Raw genomic sequence first — 22,658 nt, 5'->3', positions numbered from 1 at the left:
TAAAATGCAGAAATATAGAAGGAAGTGAAGCACAGCGCCTGTTATTCTAATACTTTTATTCAGAGTTTGTTGATGTACAGTCTATTTACATCATTTAACATTTACATATTAAATTCAAGATACATCCGTAAGTATATGCAGGTTACTGAAAAGCACAAATATCTTAATGCCTGCATCACAGGCTCATGTGTGTATAACATTACTTGCTCAACCCTTCTACCCTGTAGTTAAGGAAATAAAAAGACCCAGAGGATATTCCAAGTACATAGTTGTTTTGTTTTGTTTTGCAATTTTAGAGTGAGCACAGAGTGAAGTTCTGATTGCCCTCTGTGTGCACACATTCTTCTTGTTTTTAAAAGTGGTCCTCAGGTTGTTAGGCACAGACATACATTTTGACACAGCTGCTGCTGGAATCGGTCCACCATATGGGCCATATTCTGTTCCTCATTTGGCAGGTCATTGGTTTTAAATTCATTCTTCATCTTTTTTTTTTTTTCAGAGCTGAGAACCGAACCCAGGGCCTTGCACTTGCTAGGCAAGCGCTCTACCACTGAGCTAAATCCCCAACCCCTCATTCTTCATCTTACAGGTTAAAAAAACATATCAACAAACCCAGTGAGAGCTAAGGTTCTCAAGAGAGGCTCGGCAGCCAAGCTTGGGTCACTGGGGATGAGTCCCGGTTCTCAGGCTGCAGTTCCTTGTGTTACACAAGAGTGTGGTCACTGTTAAGAGCGTTCTTGCACACAGGGCGTGACCCTTGTTAGGTTGCTGAACTTAATACCTTGCTTGCTGGAGAAATTAGAATGAGAAACACAGTCTCAAAGCTGTGGATAGAAACTAGCAGGTAAAATGGTCTGCCTTTGAATCAGCTTCGGCTGCCCAGTGTGACGCTTCATACATGAGTGCTCAGTCAATGTTTTTTGAGAGAAAGGATGCCTGTGCCTTCTGCAAGTGTTGCCTGCATGAGTTCCTATTACCCAGAGGCAGAAGGGGCTTTGTAAGGCTGGCACTTTCCTAAAATAAAAATTTTGGCCGGCGGTGGTGGCGCACGCCTTTAATCCCAGCACTCGGGAGGCAGAGGCTGGTGGATCTCTGTGAGTTTGAGGCCAGCGTGGTCTAGAGAGCGAGATCCAGGAAAGGCACAAAGCTACACAGAAAAACCTTGTCTCGAAAAACCAAAAAAAAAAAAAAAAAAACAAAACAAAACAAAAATTTTGAAAATTGTTTGAAATACAGGAATTGAGCGTTGTTTCAGAAAGAAAAATCTACAGATACAGACATGAGTCAAAGTCAAGAATTGTTCTTATTGTAATAGTTTATATGCATTTGGGTAGCCTGTTTCATGTAGCCACACCCTATAGGGAGCTAGAGGAGAGTGTGCAGTCAGAGGATGGAGATGGGGATATGTTCATTTTCGTTTGTGTTTTGAAGCCCTGCGGAAAGTACACCTGCCAGGTTTCAAGTGCCCGGCTTCAGGCTCCCAGCTCCCAGCTATCACCTGCAACACCTAGCCAGAACCTCTGATTTCCTCATCTGTGAAATCAGATTGCCGTCTGCTCCACTTCTCACTCAAGGTTTTGGGAATGTCGAATGAAATGATCTGTTTGAGCAAGCTCTGAGCGTGGTAAAGAGTGGTCCAGCTGGGAGGCAGCATCCACCAGACTGGTTGCTATGAAAGCAGACCGCTGTCAGTGCAGAGTAGTTGCCATAGGTCACTAGTGAAATTGGCAGTTAAATTGAGATACAAATCTGTCGTGGGCCAGTGAGAGGGCTCAACAGGTAAAGGCACTTGCTGCCAAGCTTGACCACCTGAATTCGATTCCTCGGATTCACATGGGAGAAAGAGAGAGCCAGTTCATGCACGCTGTTCTCTGACTTTCACACGGGTACTTTGGCACACGCACGCACATGCACGCACGCATGCCCAAAGCGCACACAAAGTAAATAAATGTAGTAATTTTTTCCAATGCCTGTCTTAAAGCTAGATGATGTAACTGCAGCCGTGGAAGTTGTCTTGAGTACGCTAACTATATTAGAAACACGGACACATCTGTGTCTTTCCACAATGTCAGAATTTATTGAGGAACAATGAATTCACAGGCTACTTCAATTTCATTTGCTATAATTTGCCAAGTTATTCTGATTTCCCTTGATAGCTGGCCGTTGGCAAGCGTAGGTCCTTCTATTCCAAATTGAATTACTAATATTAACTCTGAGATTAATGACGTTACACATCACAGTGTGTGTGTGTGTGTGTGTGTGTGTGTGTGTGTGTGTGTAGGTTACAGAATGGCCATGAAAGGGTTAAGGTGGCAGACAGCTGAGGCCGATGAGAAGAGAACTTTAGTTGTTACATCAGGAATCCAGTTGGAGAGTTGCTGAGGAGCACATTGGGCCTCTGTGGGGCTGCAGGCTTGAACTGGGGCAGATGAGCTCTAGAGGAACAGGGCTGTGGAGGTGAAGCACAGGCCCGTGTAGGTCATAGGCATGAGGTCCTGTGCAGGACTGGGTCCAGATGGACAGAGGGACAGGGAATACCATGTCAAGAGTGGAGACTGAGCTGAGCGGAAGCCCTATGGAGAGTCAGGCCGTCCCTGTGCGTTCTGGGTGGTCAGATGCCAGGTTGCTGGGGGCAATGCCGTAGCATGTCAAGTTTCACCTCTTTATGGGGTGCAGGAAAGAGTGTTGCAACCTTCCTTGGCGTGTTTCATAAGCTGTAGGGCCTTGCTTTCCAATAAGTTTTAGTAAGCTGTATGCTCATACAGAAATCCAATTTAATTTGATATATTCTTGCAAGATATTTATCAGTCTGTGCCCCGTGGGTGGTTCTGGGCAGGAGGGAGTGTCTTTGTTCACAACATGAAATAGAGTCAAATGCAGCTTGTAAAATGGAGTTACCCAGGCAAAGCGTAGGCTAAAAGTCACTGTTTTTACAATAACCAGCAACTTAAAGCCAAGCATGGCGTCCTCTCCACAGAGGTATAAATGCCTTTGGCAGCCGGGCGGTCGAGGCTCACACCTTTAATCCCAGCACAGAAGGCAGAAGCAGGCAGATCTCTGTGGGTTTGAGACTAGCCTGTCTACACAGAGTGAGTTCCAGGACAGCCAGGCCTCCACGGAGAAACCCTGTCTCAAAAAACTTAAATAAATAAATAAATAAATAAATAAATAAATAAATAAATGTGGGTTGGGGATTTAGCTCAGTGGTAGAGCGCTTGCCTAGCAAGCGCAAGGCCCTGGGTTCGATCCTCAGCTCCAATCAATCAATCAATCAATAATAAATGCCTCAGCAAGGCCCTTCTAGGAAAGAGGACAGGGTTTGGGAGAAGGCAGGCTATATTTCTCAGGCTAAAAACAGAAGGCACATTCAGAAAACTTCTGTGTGCCTAACCCTTTCCCTGTGCACATTTCTATATGGAGAGTCTGGATTTGAACTTGGGCGTGTGAGACGTGAAGATGACCGGGTCAGGTAACCGTCCTGGAAGCTTGTGTGCAGACTGTCCCACAGGTAGCACAGATGGGAGGAATGCACTTCAGTTGTGCAAACAGCCATCTTTCCCTTTTCAAGCCATTTGGCTTCATTGTTCGTACAGATCACAGGAACATGCAAATTAGAGCGTGCTGAAATGCCTTCGCTTGGCCCAGAGTGTTTTCACAGAGCTCCCTGCTGTTCAGAAAGAGCCCTAAGCAGCTGGCTTCACCGAACTGTAGAGCAAGGAAAGGATGTTAAATAAGGATTAGGGGCCTTAGACAGTTAGCTCTAAGATGTTAGATGTTTTCCCTGGCTCATTTGCTGGCCTTCCTCTTAATTCAGCATGCAAGGTTTCCATGCTAGAAAGGCCTCATAGGCCTCTGTGTTTCGGGTTATTTTTTTTTCCGTCCAGAGGGCAAGATATATGAATTTAATATAATGAAAGATAAGAGCCAGCTGTAAAAAAACAGGCTGTACTAATTTTTGGTTGTCTGCCCATTTTCAAGTCTCATTTCTCTTAGGGCCAATCAGCACAAATTGGTGTTAACTAGAATTTTATTTTATGAGTGAAATGGGCTTTAAAAATGGGGATGCCATGTTTCTAATGAGGGTTGTTTTCATTGTGTGGCTGAGAATGGTGGAATCTTTAGCACCTTGGAGTCTACACCTACTACACATGTTTGCCCTGCTCCTTTGTCAGCCCTTGGTTACCTTCTCGAAGAGGAAGGTGTGGTCTTCACTCTCAAGAAGATGCACACAGATTGTCCTGTGGGAGAGTGAAGCTGGTCGTCCCAGAGGTTTATGAATACATGGCCTTGCGTTGGTCTCTCTGCTGTCTGGCTTAACAGGCAACATCTTCCTTTTCAGTTAGAACCTTCGTGACTGAGTTTAAATTAAAGAAGACTTTTCTCAACACTACTGTGGACAACCATTCCAACACTCACGAGGTTGAGAACGAGATCACTCACACGGTAAGTCTCCTGAAAGGCCTCCTCATACCCGTCCTTTGTTTTCTAGGCCAGATTTCACTCAGAATTGGATGCTACTCAGGGTCATCTGTGTCCCCCAGACTTGCTTTTGTACTTAGAAGGGAAAGTGCAAAGAAGAAAGGTGTTGGGATCCGCGGAGTCCAGGAACAGTGCTGCTCTAGATACATGTTCATGCACGGTTCCTATCTGTTAGGCTGGTTCTTTTTCATGTGCAAACACATAGACAACACAGTGATGTCCTGCACCAGTGTGGGCTTCGGGTGAAGAGGAAGGACCCAGAAAACCCTCGGGTCCCATCTGCTGTTGACACCGATATGACTACCTTGTGTTTTGAGAGCTCAGAGAGACCACTCTTTCTCCTCAAAGGACGCCAGCGGCCTGATACTATTCCAATTAGCCAGCCTTGTGAGCTCACAATGTACATTGTCTAGGGGCCTTAGATGCTGCTCTTTTCTTTATTGCCTTTCTATCTGAAAAGAAAACTGGAGAAAAAGAAATCAAAATGAAACTCAGACAATGTATTTTGTCCTCAGCTGCTGCCCAAGCCAAAGATGTGGTGTTTTGAGAACTGAAGTTTGCCATTGTACTAAATCAGAGATGAAATGCAATGCAATTGGATTTGCTATTACATTAAGTTGGAGTTCATATATTAGCCAGGAATTAGATGCTCTTTTAGGACTGCGGGTTTTATTTGTATTTTAATTCCATTTCTGTGTCTACTGGGCATTTAATCTGTCACAGGGACTATGCCAGATGCTCAGTCCTGTAAGAGGGTAGGTGACACATTTTCAGATGGAAGACTGGGAGGCTCTGGAAGTTGGTGGCGTTGTCTGAGTCCACACTAAGTGGAAGCCGAGCTGAAAGCAGTCCCCTAGGTCACCTGTGTTGCTCACACTAACTGCAAGTTTGGGGGTTTCTCAGTGCACTCTCAATTTCTATAGTTTTTAGGACTCACAGAACTCATTGGAGGCCAGTATCTTCATATATATGGTTCACTGCACTGAAGGTTTTCAGTTAAACTTAGCTAAGGGAAGATATGCCCGGGGCAGAGTCTAGGGGTCCCAAATGCAAAGCTTCTAGTTACTCTGTCCCTGGGGTGTTATTGACATTGTTGGTACCTCTTGCCAACAGTGTGTGACTATGTGAGTACTGCCCGCCACAATGCTCCTGAGCCTTGGTGTCCGAGGCATTTCTTTGGACTTTGCCCTGTAGACGTGGTTGGCTGCCCATGTGGCTGACTTCAGTCCTAGACCCTCTAGAGGCCGAGCTGATGCTGTATGACCCAGAGTTCCTTCTATTGTTCACACTATTAGTGCGATCAGATGGCTAGTGATAGGGACTATGGCAGATACTCTGGCCTGGCCCAGGGGTCCCAGCTCAGTAAAATCATTATTGTCAAGAAGGACACTGTGAGGCTTAGAAACGGCCTTGCAAGGGCAGAGGCATGACCGCTCTAGCCAAAAGCAGACTCGCTGATGTACCGTAGCTGCCTCCTGGTTGTTCTGCAGGTAGATGTTTTCCTCTAACATAGTGCAGGGGTTAGAGCCCTGTGCAAAAGAGCAGCCCTTCATGTAACACTGTACCAAGCAACTAAGTATTTCTTGTTTGTTTGTTTGGTCCAATATCACCATACAACACACTGAACCATGACATACCTGACCCCAACTAACATGAAGAGTTAAGCAGCCATCGGGAAAGCCACTAGCGTGGGCCTTCCCAAGACGGCATCCTGTTCATACCTGGATAAAAGGTTAATAATAAAGCACCAATAATAACCATTGCTCTTAGACTAGAATGTAATGACTTACAGACCTACCTGCACCCATTCGATAACATTCCATGCTTGACCCCATCTTCCCAAGTCAGAGGGCTCTGAACGCTGACTTAGAAGACCGGTGGTGGGTCTGCCTGGGATGAGATATCGAGACTCTCTGCTCCATAAAAAGGATTTCCAGCTTGGCTGCGGAGAGCTGCTAAGGAGGCAGGCACAATGCTTTCTATGGCTGCGAGTCTTTCTGCTCTCTCTGGGGCACAAGGCAAACACACAGCTCTTCATTTAGTCTCAACAAAAGAGCTCTTGACCCACGCCATGTAATTTCCCACAGAGAGCCTTTCTGAGGAAAACCTGTCTTTGAGTTAGGTCAACTCATTGTAGATTATGAGGAGCCTGGGGGGCCCATCAGACCTGGGGAGCCGAGAGGAGCTGAGCCTTTTGAGCGAGCTTGTTCACTATGCAGAGTCCAAATAAACAGTTGCCTGGTTTTTTTGAGACCCTGGATCTCCTCTCCTTTGAAGATGTTTTGTTTCTGAGGGTGCTGCTCTGAACACCATTTCCTGCCAAGCTTCCCCCCACTATCTGCCCTGTTCCCTCTGTTCTCGGGGAACAACAGAAAGATCTTCAGGCGGGGAACACAAGGCCGCACACACTGCTTTGGGTAAAGCTGCCTGCTGATAACTTGATGGCTAGAAACCACCTGTTTTATTCTGAAAATAGGAAATCGCTTCTTGGGTCAGGTGTGTTTGTCTGACAGCCCTGTTCTTCGTTTTAGTTAAACTTGTGTTTTTCAACGTTGCCTGGTTATATCCGATCTACAGTTGCTGTGTCTAGGTAAGAAACGGAATTTCTATTGCTTGTGAACTGGGCTATGGAGTGGGGGGTGGGCTGTTACCACATGGGTGATCAAAATAAAGCCAGTCTCTGTTTTATGACTAATCCACTGGGTAACCCAGGGGAAGGTCACGGGACCTTCATGCTTTCCTATTCTTTCACTGGAAAATGGCAGTAACATTTATTTTGCAAACTTGGCTGGGACCCACATGTCACTTTTGGTCAGTTAAGGTTTTACTAACTTTGCCTACAGAGAGCCCAGTACAGTGGTGATCTCACTACAATCCACTTTTGCCCTGGCCTCCAATGTGACACTGTTTGACCTGGCTGACGGGATCCAGAAATATGTCAACTCCTGCAGGTCCTCTGCGGAAGTTTGCCAGCTCTTGGGGTCTCAGAGGCGGATCTTTAGAGGTAAGGAGAGATTCCTCTAGGACTCACATAGACTGGAGAGAAACGGGAGGTCTTCAGGGCTCAGGCTCAGGAAAGCTCCTTCACAGAGCTTACTTACCTTTAGAATGTCTGAAGCACAGACCTTCATGACACTCAGATGCACACTGTTCTGTCTGCGCACGGCCTTTGGGCATCTAGTGCTTGGTGTCCTGTTCCTTCTGTTTCTTCTATACAGTGCCAGAGTGAGAACTAATGGAACCAAAAGATATTACTCCTGTTTTCTAGGGAGACAGAAAGTGATGTACAGAGTGTGTAGACTTGTCAATGATCCAGCAAACTTCATATGGTGATTACTAAGAAAAAAACAGAGACCCATGTGCCGTATTACCTGTCTTTTGTTTGTTTCCTATCATAAAACATTAAAAACATAAAAAATGCACAGCAGGATGCTCCCAGGAATGCTGTGATGAGGCTCTCCCTTCCCTGGTTCTTGTCTATTTTGTCGGAGCTCTTGCCCTGTCTTAGGGTAAGGCCAACGAAGAAGGTGATTAGAGACAAATCTTGGAGGCACACTTGCATCTCGTGGGGATGGTTTTACATCTGGGAGAGGAAGACTGGCTGGAATCACAAATGCCTCTAGGCAAAGAGAGCTAGTCCCTGTTGGCGCATTGTAAGTGATCAAAGCGGACTCTGGTTAGTTTGTTGTACCGTTGGCTGAGGGCTGGCAAAGGAAAGAGAGCCTAGGCTAAGCCTCCCCATCTGGCATCCAGATGTTAGACATAAATTGAAGGTATCGGGTTTTGGTGCCATATCCGGTGGCTGGTCTAGGATATTCCCAGTAGGTCAGGATTTTGTAACTGCTGGTCCAGGGCCTTTCTTTGCATGAGCAAGTGTGCCACAGAGCTTGGGAGCTGGCACTTAACTTTTCATTGTTAGATAAGCTGTTGGGGGTTGTCTGCTTAGTGATTGGGGGGAAGTGGACTAAACGTAGTAGAGTTGGAGTGTTTTGTTTCAAAGTTCATGCCCTGTTATAATGGGCTGGAAACTTTGAGGCTCTCTGGCTTTAGGGTTTTGTTTCTCTTGCCAAGGACTCAAGGGTACCATTTTTTTTCTCCCAGTAGGTAGGTCCCCTTCAGTTTGCTAACCGTTTCTGGGCTGCAGTTTGTGTGGTCAGTGTTGAGCCAGGGTGCTTCTCTTGTGCCTGCACGTGCATCTGTGCTTTGCAGGTCAAGTGGCCGGATTATGAGGCTTTGCAAGAGCCTGTTCCTGGCTGTGCCTGCTCACTCCGCTGCCTTGTTTGGACTGCCCCCGTGTGGTCACCTTGAGACTGTCCCCACTGCTCCTTCCCAATCTCGAGAATAAAGACAGCCGGGCACATTAGCCAACATGGGGCTCCCATCCCTGGTTTCCCTCCAGACCTTTTCTAGGGTTGGTCAAGACAGGTCCAGCCCTGTCTCTTGGTAATTTTTCTGGAACTAGAGAGGTAGGCTAGACCAGCAGGTGCTACACACCTGGATTTCCAGCATCTGGGCGGCGAGGCTGCTCTGGACATTGCCACCGGCAAGCATGGTTTTCTCCCTTCAGTCCACTGAATGTCCACCTTCCTCCTTTCAAAGCACTTAAGTTCTCATGGTCTCCCGAGGTTCAGAGACTGTGGAAATCCCCCGTGGAATGCCTTAGCCTTAGACTCGTGTGAGCGCCCATTGTCTGTTTGGATGGATGCTATGCCCAGGAAAGACCATGGGAATTGTGAACACTGAAGACTCACATAACCAGGGATCGATTTAAGTAAGGCTCTGCAAGGTCCTGTTGGGTGGCTTTGTGAAAATGTCCTTTGAGAAGGCTGAGGGAAACAGCTCCTCCGCTGCAGGGCCAGGACCTGCCCTCCCTGTTCAAACAGGAATCTGATGCTGGGCAGGAAATGGTCGCTTGGGCATGACAAGGAATATTTTTGCTAGCAGTCCAGATCAGTGGAGGGGATGGAAGGAAAACTTAACGTTGACTTCCAGAAAATGAGACCGGGCAGTTCCCAGGCTAGGATGGCCTGGGCAATGCTTTATCCTGCAGACGCTGCTCTCTGCTACCTAGATGACGGGCAGAGCCTTCAAAGAAGTCGGCTGAGAGGAGGTTGTGGAGACAGGTCTTCTCTGGTGCCGGCTTTGCAGGTTGCCTGGAGAGATTTTTTTTTTTTTCCGTTTAAAAGTTTCCCCTTAAATACAAACTTTTTACAATAAACAAAGGAACCCAGATTTAACACGTCAGCTTCCGCTGATAAAGGCAGGAAGTTCAGCACGGAGAATTGAAGCTGTACCCTAACTCACCCCGCTGGGACCCGGCAGTCTCCCGGCCTCAGTTCTCAGGACTCTCAAAAGGGGTGGATGCTGGGAATTCCACCAGGGCTGTCAAGCGCTGGCATCAGCCTCCATCACCAGAACTTGCCCAGGCAAGGGTTAATTTTGCAGTGTTAATAACAGGAACCTTCCGAAGAGCTTGGGGTCTTTTCTTTGAGATAGAAGAGGGGAGACTATGCCTACAAAATTGACGCCTCCTCTTGATCGTACAACGCACACGCTGCCTGTCTAATGGAAGTTGTCTTCCCATGTTGAACTTGCTGTTGACCCCCAACAGCAACAGCACACATCTGTCTTATTTACCTTGTACATGTGTAGATAAGTTATTAGTCACTATCGAGTTGGTTTCATAGTTCTGCTCTTTCTATGCACCCATTTACATGTGCCTCTTTGCTTACCTTGGGTGGTAAATTGTATCCTTCATAGCGTTTGCTGTATAAAACCTCAAAGGACTATGTGCCCAGCAGTGGATACTTTTTGATACTAATAAACTGACTCTTCATCGTCCATGAGGTGAATAAAGCCCACAAACGAACAGGGAAGCGGCCTTAAAGCTGGCCTCCTTCCTTGCCTGCTTCTGTTTCTTCCGGTGATGGTGTGGTGCCTGATGGGTAGGACACCTGACCCCAGCCCCACCCCGGCACATGCTCACTGGCTGGTCTCTGTGCTGAAGACCCAGTGCTGAATGAACCTCAAGGAATCCCCACTGTAGTGGGAAGACAGCCAGACAAACAGTTTCCTGCCAGCCCCGGAGAGTCGGATTACCATTCAAACCTGGCCCTGTGATAAACCCTGTAAAAGGCGTTGGGGGCAAAGGCCCTAACACAAGGAGTGGTCTTGGGCTCTGAGGATGGACACACAGAGCCCAGACATGCTTCCACTTGAGACTGGTCTGGCCAGAACAGGTTGGTTTTGGTCCAAGCTCTCAACTTCCCTAAGAACGTGGTCACATTTTCTGGGTTTGTTCCAGCGCCCCTACCTGCCCCTACGCCCAATCCTTTAACGTGAAGGTACAGAATACACCACCGAGGCTGCGTTTGTAGGCTGGGCAGTGCCCTCCGCTTCCTCACTTTGGTTTCTGCATAGGGAATGCTTGTGAGTATTTATTTGCCGGCGGTGCCCAGGAAGCAAGTGGCAGAGGCTGGCTGTGCGGGGCCTCTGAGAGGCATACGGCTCCACGGAGACTCTCGGCCTCTCGAAATGACGAGTGTGTGCCTCGTAAGGTGTGGAGGAGAGGTTTGGGTTTGGTTTCACCGTCTTGTTTTCTTCGCATCCTAGCGGGCAGCTTGTGCAAGCGGAAGAGCCCGGAGTGCGACAGAGAGACCTCCGTCTGCACCGACCTGGATGGCGTCGCCCTGTGTCAGTGCAAGTCCGGCTACTTTAAGTTCAACAAGATGGATCACTCTTGCCGAGGTAGCCACGGGTCCCCAGCAGCCCCAGATGCCTTCCTGGGATAGGCAGGTGCAGCGCCTGCCATGCTGGCAGGTCTCTGCGCTGGGTGTGACACTTCTAAACTGAGGATAACGGGCTCTCGCTATTTGGCTCGCAGCAGGAATGGATACAGTATCTCCCTGCATGTATCTCCCGGTGCATGCTGGTCCCGCCAGGCCTATTCAAAAGGAAAGAGAATGGAAGCTATCACAAGGGCCCCTTCCCCTCCCTCCCTTCCAGTTGGAAGAAGTTAGAAAAATTGTTTTTATCCCCAAAGCTCTGTCTGTTACCTGCTAATCACTAAAGGTGAAAATAACAGACACAGAGCTGGGTCTTTCAGGGGTCACTGTGGCTCAGTAGTGAGTGTACTCACTGATGCCCAGGACACCGGGACACCGGTCAGAGCCACACTCCGCCTCAGCAGTTAGGTTTCATATTAAGCAGGCACTTCGTTTCTCTGAGCCTGTTTCCTCTTCTTTGAAATGAGTGTGGTGATACTTCAGTAGCTACCCTGAGAATGACAGGAAGCTGTGTCTAAAGCTGTTCTCTGTCGCCCGTGGGCACGTGCTCTGGCATTTATCTGGGTTGTTGTTGATTTGATGGGTTAACATTTTAAAGATTTCTTGGTGTGTTGGAGAGTAGAAATCTAATTCTGCCAGCCTTTTTTTTTTTTTAAAGTTTATTTATTTATGATTTATGTATGAGTGCTCTGCATGTGTGCCTGCAGGCCAGAAGAGGGCATCAGATCCCATTATAGATGATTGTGAGCCACCATGTGGTTGCTGGGAATTGAACTCAGGACCTCTGGAAGAGCAGCCCGTGCTCTTAACCTCTGAGCCATCTCTCCGGCCTCATTCTGCCAGTCTTTTAGAAGAAGCCGAAGACATTCACTCCATTTGAGACAAAGACCACACTCAATGAGTGTGATCAAATAAAGTCAGTTTTATTCAGATCCAGAGTGCCGTGTTCCCTGGCTCCGAAGACTGCTGCAGTCTGTGATGGTCAGCAAGGATGACAGTATAGAGGCTATTTTTTCACAGAGCACCATCTCCAGTTACAATGCGGATGGCACAGATTTCCTGCTCCACCAGCACCTTGCTGGGGACAGATGTACTGGGATCCTAGAGAAAAACCACATATAAGGGCAAGGTGACATGCCACTTGAGTCAGGACTTCCCCTTAGAGGACTCATCTCATCAAAAGAATATAGAAACATATTTGAGGCAGTACTTTCATCTTGAAAGTGCTTCTGACGGTGTTAGGTTTAGGTAGAAAATTATTCTGAGGTCCCACGTCAACCTTCCATACGGGACCTGTGACAGAGTTAGAAGAACACCCTCTTTCCGAGCTGGGCTTCACGCCTGGCATGATTGGTCCCTAGCCTCTCATTGCCAGCCTGACTGTTGCTTTGCATCAAGCGCCTAACCCCTTCTTATCGGCTTTCCTGCCCTTCTTATGGGGCCTGGAGCTCGGCTGTGTGGGGACAGTGATGGTGCTGAAGTCTGTGTGTGTTGTGGTGTTGTGCGGTGTGCTATGGTGCCTGTGACAAAGGTGAGCAGGACCGTGGGTGTGCAGAGGAGCTGGGCCCTGCCTGCCACCCTTGCTTCTGACTGGCTTGGGCCACTTCTTTCTCCTTCCAAGTCAGCAATGTCCTAACTATCTCTTAGGCAACCTCGGTCAGAGGTTGCATTGGGACAACCTCTATAAGAAGGATGTCTACTTCAGTTCTATATGTAGCTTTGAAAGTACGGCAAAGACAGTCTAGTGATGTCTGTGTGAGACAGTAAGAGGCATGCGTGTATACCGTATAAAAACCTGGCAATGTCTAGCTTGAATTACAGCAATTTAGAAAAAAAAAAAATACACATTTCTCACTCTCTGTTTACACTGAGATTTGGCCAGATTTCAGAAGACTTGAGGGGAGAGATAAGAAATGGACTCATTTTGTGGCTCGAGCTCACCTGGAACTCGGCATATAGGTAGCTCCATCCCCAAGCTCATGATCTTCCTGTCTCCTCAGCTTCCAGATTCCAGGCATATGTCACCATGATCCTTTTCAGGTCATTTTCAGTATGTGTGCTTTAAGTGACGCAGGCGCCACCAACCTACGTTTACCCGGTAATGACTAAGAAACAGCCCGGGGAAGACCCTGACTAGCCTTGGGTCTTGTTGTGAAAGCCCCATGAGGCCGTGTCTCAAGCAGTGGTCGCTGGCCTCTAACGAGTGGATTCTGGAGTTTTGTGGACTCTGGCTCTGTCAGATGGGTTAGCAGTGACATCTCCTGGCCATTGGTGTGGGAGCACAGACATTTACAATTAAAAGATGTGTCCTTCCTGGGCTTCTTAGCTTCCTTCCATCAGACAGGCGTCAATTCTAGCAACCTTTACCCCTCTTCTGATCAGATTAGGACTAGCATTTTTAAAGGTTTTGGGGGTGGGGGTGGGAGAGGGTGATTTGTTTTTTAAAACAGGGTCTCACTATGTAGTCCTGGCTGGTCTTTAACAGAGTTCTGCCTGCCTCTGCCCGCTTAGTGCTGGGATTAAAAACATGCACCATCACACCTGGTGAAATGTTATTTTAATTTTATGTGGTTGTGTGTCTGTGTATGTGCTACATCTGTGCAGTTACCATAGGAGTCCGGAGGAGGGTCACATCCTCCAAAGTGGGAGTCACAGTTGTTGGGAGCCAGACTCCTGCCTCCTGGCCTAGCAGTAAGTACTCTCAGTCACTGAGCCGTCTCCGCTGCCCAGATTCTAACAGACTTGATCTCTTCAGATGGCAAGTGCCTTCGGAATGAAAATTGTGTCCAGGATAGGGCTTAGCATGTTGTAAGAAGGGTTCAAGGGTCTACTGAGGTGACCATAGGGCACCAAATGTGTCTAAGGGTCAGTCTTGACGTAGTGTCCTGCAAAGGAGTTATTAAAACTCCACCCTGTACTTTAAGCTCGATTTTGCTTTTTCCCTTAGCAGTAGCAGAAACCTGGTGAGGCTATATATGCAAATTCTTGCCATATGCGTTCTGTCCCTAATGCTCCGGGGACAGAGTCCCTCTGGGGTATGTGTGATGAGGAACTGGGAGGGCCTTTACTGGCAAGGTTTTCCCTAAGAGTCCTAAGAGCAACACCAGGCACACAGGGACACTCAGTCTTTGACAAATGATGGACACACCCTTTAAAGAAATATTTTACGTGTATATATCTGTTCCTTTGTTTGTTGTGAATGCATACATGTGGAGGTCAGAGGACACATTAATGGAGTCGCTTCTCTTTCCACCATGTGGGTCTTGGGGCTTAAACTCAGGCCATCAGACTTGGTGGCAGCAAATGTCTTTACCCACCGAACAACCTCACCAGCCTATGTCCTTCTGATTAAAGAAATGCTGACATCATGGAGTCAGGACACTTTTGATGCTAAGTGAAAATAGCTCAAGCCACCAGCTGGAGCGCGTGAGCAGGATGACAGATGGACCTTGCACATGACTGGGTGATAGCCAGGAGTGGAGAGCTCCCACCCAGCAGAAGAGCGTTGGGTGTGTAGATGGATGGAAAAATGTTTTCAGGAAGAAGTGTTCAGAATAGAATACAGGTGACATCAGCCAAAGCAGGTGGAGAGGTGAGCTGTCCCCGTGGAGCGCAGTCTGAGTCAGAAATCATCGCTCAGGGGCTTCCCTCACTCCCAAAGTCCCACTGTAGAGCATGACACAGAGTAGGAGCGGGAGTACGAGTGAGGACGTGAAGCTTTCTACTCAGGCCAGGAAAAGGCGGGAGCATTCTGTTTGTTCCATACAGGGGGCCTTGTTTTCCTAAGGCCAGCAGAGAACTCAAGGTGTCAAAGATGGGGTAATACAGCCTCGTCTCCTCTCCAAATAGGATATGATTACACTCTCTTGTGGAATAAAGGGTTTGCAATACCTATTGAAAACCCATATAATAAGCCAGGCAGTGGAGACAGATACTTTTAATCCCAGCAGGTGGATCTCTGAATTCAAGGCCAGCCTGGTCTATAGAGTGAGTTTCAGGACAGCCAAGGCTACACAGAGAAACCCTGTCTCAAAAAAAAAACAAAAAAGGGAAAAAAATTCATATAAAGAAACAAGATTTTTTTAAATAGTAAAAAGGGGCCAGCAGGATGGTTCAGTGGGCAGGGACATGGGCCTGATGACCTGAGTTCAATTCCCACATCCCCCAAAATAACAGAAAAGAACTGACTTCTGAGAGTTGTTCTCTGACCTCTACTTGTGCTCCATGACATGCACACACCTGCACACACACACACACACACACACACACACACACACACGTAAAAATAAATGTAAAAATAAATGTAAAAATAAATAAATAAATAAATAAATAAATAAATAAATAAATAAATAAATAAATATGAACTTGAAAACATACTGCCTGGGCAGGGAGAATGAAATGTAATTCATTTACAAAGTAAGTTTACTTGTAAATTACAAGTAATTCACAAAAGAAGAAACACAAACGGCAGTAACTATTTTTAAAAGTGCTCAGCATCCGTAGTCATCAGGGGAAAGCAAATTAAAACTAGTTTGAGATAGCACCTCACCCCACTCAGAATGGCTCACATCAACAAATCTGACCACAGATGTGGGGACAGGAGCCCCTGCTCCCTGCTGACGGGGGTACAAATCAATACGTCAGTTTGGAAGCTCCCTAAAAGATTAAAAATAGAACTGCAGGAGGCAGCTGTTTCACTCCTGGCTTCTACCTGGAGAGCCCCACGCCCTGCCAGAGAGATGTTCACACACCCATGTTTATGGCTGCTCTGTTTACGAGGAAACGAAACCAACCTAGATGGCCATCAACAGATAGAGAATAAAAATGTGGCCCAGATACAGAAATGAAATGGAACATTAGTTCAGCTGTAAAGTAAAATGAGAGCATGAAACTTCCGGGAAGGAGAGGGAGTTGGAAAGTATGATATTAAGCAAGCTCACCCAAATTCTGAAAGAAAAGAAAATGGCGTGTAAGGTAGACATGTAGACATGCCAACAGCTTTAAGTGTGGGTGTCGTATAACATTTAGAAAGAAGACCTAGAAGGATAATACCAGATAATGAGGAGCATCCGAATGAGGCAAAAGGATGTGAGTCTTGAAAAAGAATAGAAAGCGAATTATTTTTCTAGTTTCAACTGTATTATAAGTTTTTTTTCTTTTTTGTGGTGGATAGGTGTATAAAAAGCATGACTTATTGTTAAAGTGTAAAACTCTAAGAGAAGCCAGATGATGGTGGCGCACACCTTTAATCCCAGCACTTGGGAGGCAGAGGCAGGTGGATTTCTGAGTTTGAGGCCAGCCTGGTCTACAGAGTGAGTTCCAGGACAGCCAGGGCTACACAGAGAAACCCTGTCTCAAATAAACAAACAAAACAAAACAAAACAAAAAAAAACTACAACAAAAACCCCTAAGCGAAGCCCTGTGGCTTCCGCACCATCATTCTAGATGTATAGAATTTGGGGCAGGGTAAGTGTGTATTTGTGTGGGTGGCTGAGTGATGTTTTGTTTGTGAGTTCACAATAAAACGATTTTCTTTTTGAGATAGAGTCTCACTATGTAGCTCTGGCTGGCCTGGAACTTGCTATGTAGACCAAGCTGCCCTCAAACTCACGAAAACCTACCTCTGCCTCTAGAATGCTGGGATTAAAAGTCACCACACCCTGCTAAAGTGAATTTTATTATTATTATTATTATTATTATTATTATTATTATTATTATTATTATTATAAAATCACAGATTTGGCTGGTTAGGTATGGTATGGGGGGAAAAAGAAAGGGAATGGGCATAGTGTCACATGCCTGTGACCTTAGCCTTGGGAAGCTGAGGAGTTCGGAGTTGAAGGCCTGCAAATGTACATAGTTAAGGGGTAAGTCAGGCTGAAGGGGAAACTGGCTGCTTTGTCGAGACTGGAAGGAAAGTGAACATATAGAAAGCCAACGAGGGTATTTGCTGAGGTAAACCATACACTCAAGACCTAAGCTCAGATACTAACGCAAAACCAGCAAGATCATGACTTTGAGAGGAGTCAGAGCGCATAAAGCAAAGCACCCTGGTGGTCCAGGAGACTCCCTATCTTTCGAGGCATTGAGACCCACAAGAAGTTTCTCTGGCCATGCTCACTGAGAGGTTACTGTGGTATCGTGGTCCATGGCATCCTGCAGTAGATGGTGCCGGAGGGCTTTCTTGTGGCTGCTGCTTAAGGTAAACAGCCCGGAGTGCGTGAGACTGTCACTCGGGAAAAGTGAGTCTGTGGAGCCCATTGTGTATGCACGGCTCTTTAATGACGTGGTGAGATCAGTTTCAGGTTATTTGAACAGTGTTTTTCAAACTGTATTCCACAAAACGATTAATGGCAGTTAATGGGTGATGTATGACAGTAAAATGGATGCTACAGATATTTAGCTTCTAGCATTAAAAACATAACGAGGAAAAATATCAAGCACATCTACCCAGTTAATGCTGTAATGCACAAACTCATGGCAGAACACAGGAAGTCTGTGAGACCTCCTGTCCCAGCCTGCAGGGTTGCGACCCCCCATCCCATCCCCAGCCCATGCTGGCCTTTGCCACTCACAGCTCTTCCTACTGTATCTCTGCTCTCTGCTCCCTGTTGGCAGCTCTACATCCTGTGATTTTTTTTTTTTTTGGTTTGATCTCTTATGTGATGTGTATCAGGCATTAATCATGAATCAAATTTTTATCATTCCTTGCAGCAGGAAATTTGTATCCGGGGCCATTTTTCATTGTCTGCTCTCATCCGTGCATGCATCACCATTGCTGGTGTTTGTCTGCATTATTGGAATGTTGAAAGTATCCTGTGATCAGACAGGCTTGAGAATGGCTGACCCAGGAGAAGAGCTGGGCCTTAGCCTATCCAGGGGGCCCAGAGCTCTACCACCAGAGGGTTCAAATCTTTGTTCTTGGCAAGGTGAAAATTAGGACACATCTAGATACATGTTGAGAGAGACCAGCTCCCTCTCTTCCCCCAGGGTACTCTTGAGGAGGAGGAAGGGAGAAGTTCGTAGATAGGAATATAGAGAGGAGAGAGACAGATAGAAACCCAGGGTAGCTCGGGAGGGCTTGGGTCCTAACCCACCAGCCCCTTCTGTCTCTACTAAAGGGCTTTTAAAGGAATGCCAAGGGGTGGAGCAAAAGACACCACCACCACACCCAGCACAGCCAAGTGCAGACCATCCCAAACACCTGGTGACCATGCACGTGGTCAAGCCATCCCCTAATGAGGCTGTGTAAAGCAAGCTCCGCTCTCACTAGGAAACCTTTGTGGGCTCCCACAACATCTAGGATCTCTGGCACAGATTATACAGTAAGGCATTCACTTATGAAAACCCGGGCATCGACCAGGACTGTGTTCCAGAGGGTCATCCACAACACTTCTCCCTCCTGATGGAAAAGGGCTAAGATACATCACCACCTCTAAGAAACCATTACTATTACTATTCTCTCATAACCCTCTTTTTACTGATGGAGAACTGAGCCACAGTGAGGTCAAGAAGAGTTTCTTGATCACTTTAAGAATTGAGATGACAACGGTTCAGGTCAGGATATAGATAATTTTAAAACTTTTGGCTTCTGGAATATTCTTGTGGACTTTTGGGTGTTTAATTCAATGTGAGTTTTGGTCCTGTGGACCCTCATGGATTTTTCTTTTCTCTTTCAGCATGTGAAGATGGATATAGGCTTGAAAACGAAACCTGTATGAGGTGAGTTCCCTATTCACTTTTTCTGATGAAGTTTTTTAAAAACTACTCTGAAAGACAGGCCATCCAGGCAGATGGTGGTGGCACACATCTTTGATCCCAGCACTCGGGAGGCAGAGGCAGGCGGATCTCTGAGTTCGAGGTCAGCCTGGTCTACAGAGTGAGTTCCAGGATGGCCAGGGCAACCCAGAATAACAAAACAGACAGACAGACCATCCTAATAAGGAACCTATCCTAAGTAAAGAAGTTTCTCATATGCATTGCCTTGTTACGGCTTTTGAGATTTGAATGTGAGTCTCCTTTGTCTCTCTTGTCTACAGTTGCCCATTCGGCCTTGGTGGTCTCAACTGTGGAAACCGTAAGTATCCCGAAGTGGAGAATTGTGACCAGGTGGGGCCTGGCCTGCTGACAGCCTCCTCCCCTCTCCACTGTGTGCTTAAGTCCTGTGCTGGGTGTGTGAGAAAAACAGAGTACGCCCTGCATAGTGCTTTCCCAAGCTCAGATTCTAGAGGAAGAAACAAACAGGCCTGCACAGCTCCGCCTGTGCTGTGAGCGTGCTAAATCAGGCATGCGGTGGGAGGCGCGGAGCAGAGCCCACACCTGAGGGAGAATCCAAGCTACTCAGGGGTGTTTCTTGTAAATAATGGAATTGGAGGGAGGTTTAGAAAGACTTTGGGCAGATACAGGGGTGGAGTGAGAGTAGGAAGGATGTCCCAGAGCTGGGCTGGTGGGGGGAAGGTGCGGATGCGGGGCAGGGGGGGGGTACCATTTAGGACCCATTTAGAGTCTTGGGGCAGCCACAGATCCATGGTGTTTGGGGTACAGTTTGTAAGTGGGTGTGCCCAAATTATGGAAGGAAAATCAGACGGGAAGTACAGCGTTAGGTTTGCAAAGTACACAGGAAGTTCCTAGGCTGCAATCGGTAACTGCTAGGGAGCTAGAAATCACAGCACAGGAGAGTTACGAGATTGAGGAAAAGCCGCTGAGATTGCAGTGAGCAAGAGAGAGCGTAAGAGTCAGGAGACTCCAGTGGCGTGCCAGCCGGGGACAGGAACCAGCCTGTGAAGTCACCTGCTACCAGGTGGAATCTTACTCCCCAAAGTAAAGCTCAGCATGGTCAGGGCTGACGGTGCTGCGGCAAGCGTGATCCAGTCCCTTCTGAACTGCAGTTGGAGGCATTTTAGCTTGGTTTACACTGACGTTTTTCAAGATGGAAGTTACCTTCAAAATTATGAAACAAAATTTGTGATACAGGATATGGTAGAGTAGACGAAGAAGAACAGCAACTAAGACAGTTTCGGGTAGCTTTGCCTCCTGTTGTACGGGTGAATGTGCGAATGGTAAATATCTACGTTTACCAGTTTGGAAGTAGACATGATTTTATTTCATGTGTGCTAAGACTCCCCAGTTGTGAGCCAGGCAGCGGTGGTGACACACGCCTTTAATCCCAGGGCTCAGAAGGCAGAGCCAGGTGGATCTCTGAGTTCGAGGCCAGCCTGGTCTACAAAGCAAGATCCAAGACAGGCACCAAAGCTACACAGAGAAACCCTGTCTCGAAAAAAAAGCAAAAACAAACAAAAAGACTCCCCGGTTGCCATTTCCCTCTGTATGCCCCACTTTTTATGTCTTCAGTGTACATGTCAAGCTTAGCCTTTCTCCCCTACCCTATCTTTCTTTTTATAACTTTTTTTTTGAGACAAAGTCTCTCTATGTAGCCCTGGCTGTCCTGGAACCAGGCTGGCCTTGAACTCACAGAGATCCTCCTGGGTGCTGGGTTCCAGATCTTTCTAGTTTTGTGTTCAGCAGAATAGCAGTCATTCAGGAAGGGAGTATTGCATGTGTCCATGTTCTGGGTTATGTGCCGTTGCTGGGGTGTTTTTTTTTGTTTTGTTTTGTTTTTTATATGACTGGCCGTTGCTACTGTCTGTCTAAGAAATGCATACCCTGCATCCAGTTACTCTCTCAGCTCTTATGGTGAGAAAATCATCAAGTCTATTTGTTTGTGGAGGTCTTAAAAATAACTAGGATTTCTCTCAGGTTCCCTGAGACCACTTTTCCCTTCCCCTTTTATCCAAGTGGCCATCATTATGTCCAGCAGACACTTGAATCGATTATTGGCTCTAGCCCACTTCAGGAACGGATACTGACAGTTTATCGTTAAACTGTGGTGACTTTGATAGCTACTTTAAGGTAGTGTTATAAAACATTTTATGGTAGCTGATAAAAATGTTATGACTTGTGATAACATGTGAAGTGACACTTGCTGTACATGCTTCAGCAGCACACACTGAGAGACACTCGCCACCTGGCTCTTTATCTGAGGTCTGGACCCAGCCCTGGGTGTTGGTTACGGAGCTGGGGGCACCTGGACGTCTCCCCATTGGTGATGAAAGCCCCTGAGGAAGCCATGACTCATCATTCAGTGTTTTATACCGCCCATCCTGGGGTCTGTCACTCAAGCTGATTTTGGTTTTCCTCTTTCAGTTTTGAGATGTGATCTTACTGTATATAGGCCAGGCTAGCCTCAAACTCACCATCATCCTGCCTCTGTCTCTCGAGTGCTAGGTTTACCGGTGTGCTCTCCCATGCCTGGTCTATCGATTTTCTGTAGGCAGGAAATATCTCTAGATAGATTTCTTGGCACATTCTGTTCTCAACCCCAGTGAGACAGATAAGCCAGCTTTTCCCAGCCACATGCATGACCTTGAAGTTCTCTCCTTCCTGCATTCCTGGCTGTCATCCAGTTTCTATATTCCAGGCATAGGCATCATCTGTGTTCTGCATTTTAAAAGGCTCTTGCTGGTTTTCCGGCTTTGCCCAGGTTCTACTCCTTGCTTTTCCTAGAAAATACCCCTCAAAAGGGGATAAAATGAGTCATCCTCAAGGCTTTAGTCCCCAAGGACACGCAGGCCACCCACACCCAAGGCTCAGGGCTCCCACTGGCTTATCCTTCTTTCCATGGAACCTTTGTCTCTGTTTGTCCCCCACGTTCCGTCTTCTTCTCCAGTTGTCCAGAATTCTTCCCCAGATGTCTGACAGATCTGTCCCTTGTCCTTTGCTGTTTTCTTAGACTTCACGTCTCCTTTGTTGCTTGAGCTTCATGTTGGGTCCTCCGCACAGGTGTGTCGTGTCTCCCCTGATGCTTTGGGTTGCTTCACCTTTTGCACCCTCGTTCATGTGTGTTTGCATGTATGCATGTAGTATGTATGTATGTGTATATTTATGTATGTGTGTATGTAATGTGTGTGTTTATGTATGCGTGTGTGTATGTGTGTATATATATATTTGTTTATTGAGTTATGGTCTAACATATCTCCCAAACTAGCCTAAAACTTACTTTGTAACTTAAGATGGCCTCAAATTCACAATCCTCCTGCTTCAGCCTTCCAAGTGCTGGGATTACAGGCAGGTGCTACTGTGCCAGCCACTTGTTCTCTTTTTAAAATTTTTACTTTGTCATAGCATAGAACGATGTAAAATCGTTGATTTTTCCTTTTCAAACCCCAAATCAATTAGAGTATAGGTGTAAGGTAAGGAAAGAGGAGGAGTACACCATCCATCACCCATTGTATACCACATACTGTCTTCATGAGGACCAGCAGCCCCAGTTAGCAGGGAAAGAGGAGGATGCACACCATCTATCACCCATTATACACCACACACCGTCTTTGTGAG

At 46.7% G+C, this 22,658-nt stretch overlaps 1 protein-coding gene across 2 annotated transcripts in view; it reads left to right on the top strand.

The window, feature by feature from the left end:
- The window catches only part of Heg1 (heart development protein with EGF like domains 1), a 77,943-nt gene that overhangs the window by 42,113 nt on the left and 13,172 nt on the right, over nt 1-22,658 (top strand). For both annotated transcript variants that reach the window (XM_059277342.1, XM_059277341.1), the window contains exons 7-12: nt 4,340-4,443; nt 7,011-7,069; nt 7,323-7,483; nt 11,092-11,226; nt 18,944-18,986; nt 19,304-19,341. In XM_059277342.1, the coding sequence (XP_059133325.1) occupies nt 4,340-4,443; nt 7,011-7,069; nt 7,323-7,483; nt 11,092-11,226; nt 18,944-18,986; nt 19,304-19,341 (540 nt within the window). The remainder of the gene's footprint in view (nt 1-4,339; nt 4,444-7,010; nt 7,070-7,322; nt 7,484-11,091; nt 11,227-18,943; nt 18,987-19,303; nt 19,342-22,658) is intronic.

The sequence above is a fragment of the Peromyscus eremicus genome, chromosome 12 (assembly GCF_949786415.1).
Source record: "Peromyscus eremicus chromosome 12, PerEre_H2_v1, whole genome shotgun sequence".
In the NCBI taxonomy this organism is placed as follows: Eukaryota; Metazoa; Chordata; class Mammalia; order Rodentia; family Cricetidae; genus Peromyscus; species Peromyscus eremicus.
The sequence above is the reverse complement of the archived record's forward strand: the minus strand, read 5'-3'. Positions and strand labels throughout refer to the sequence as shown.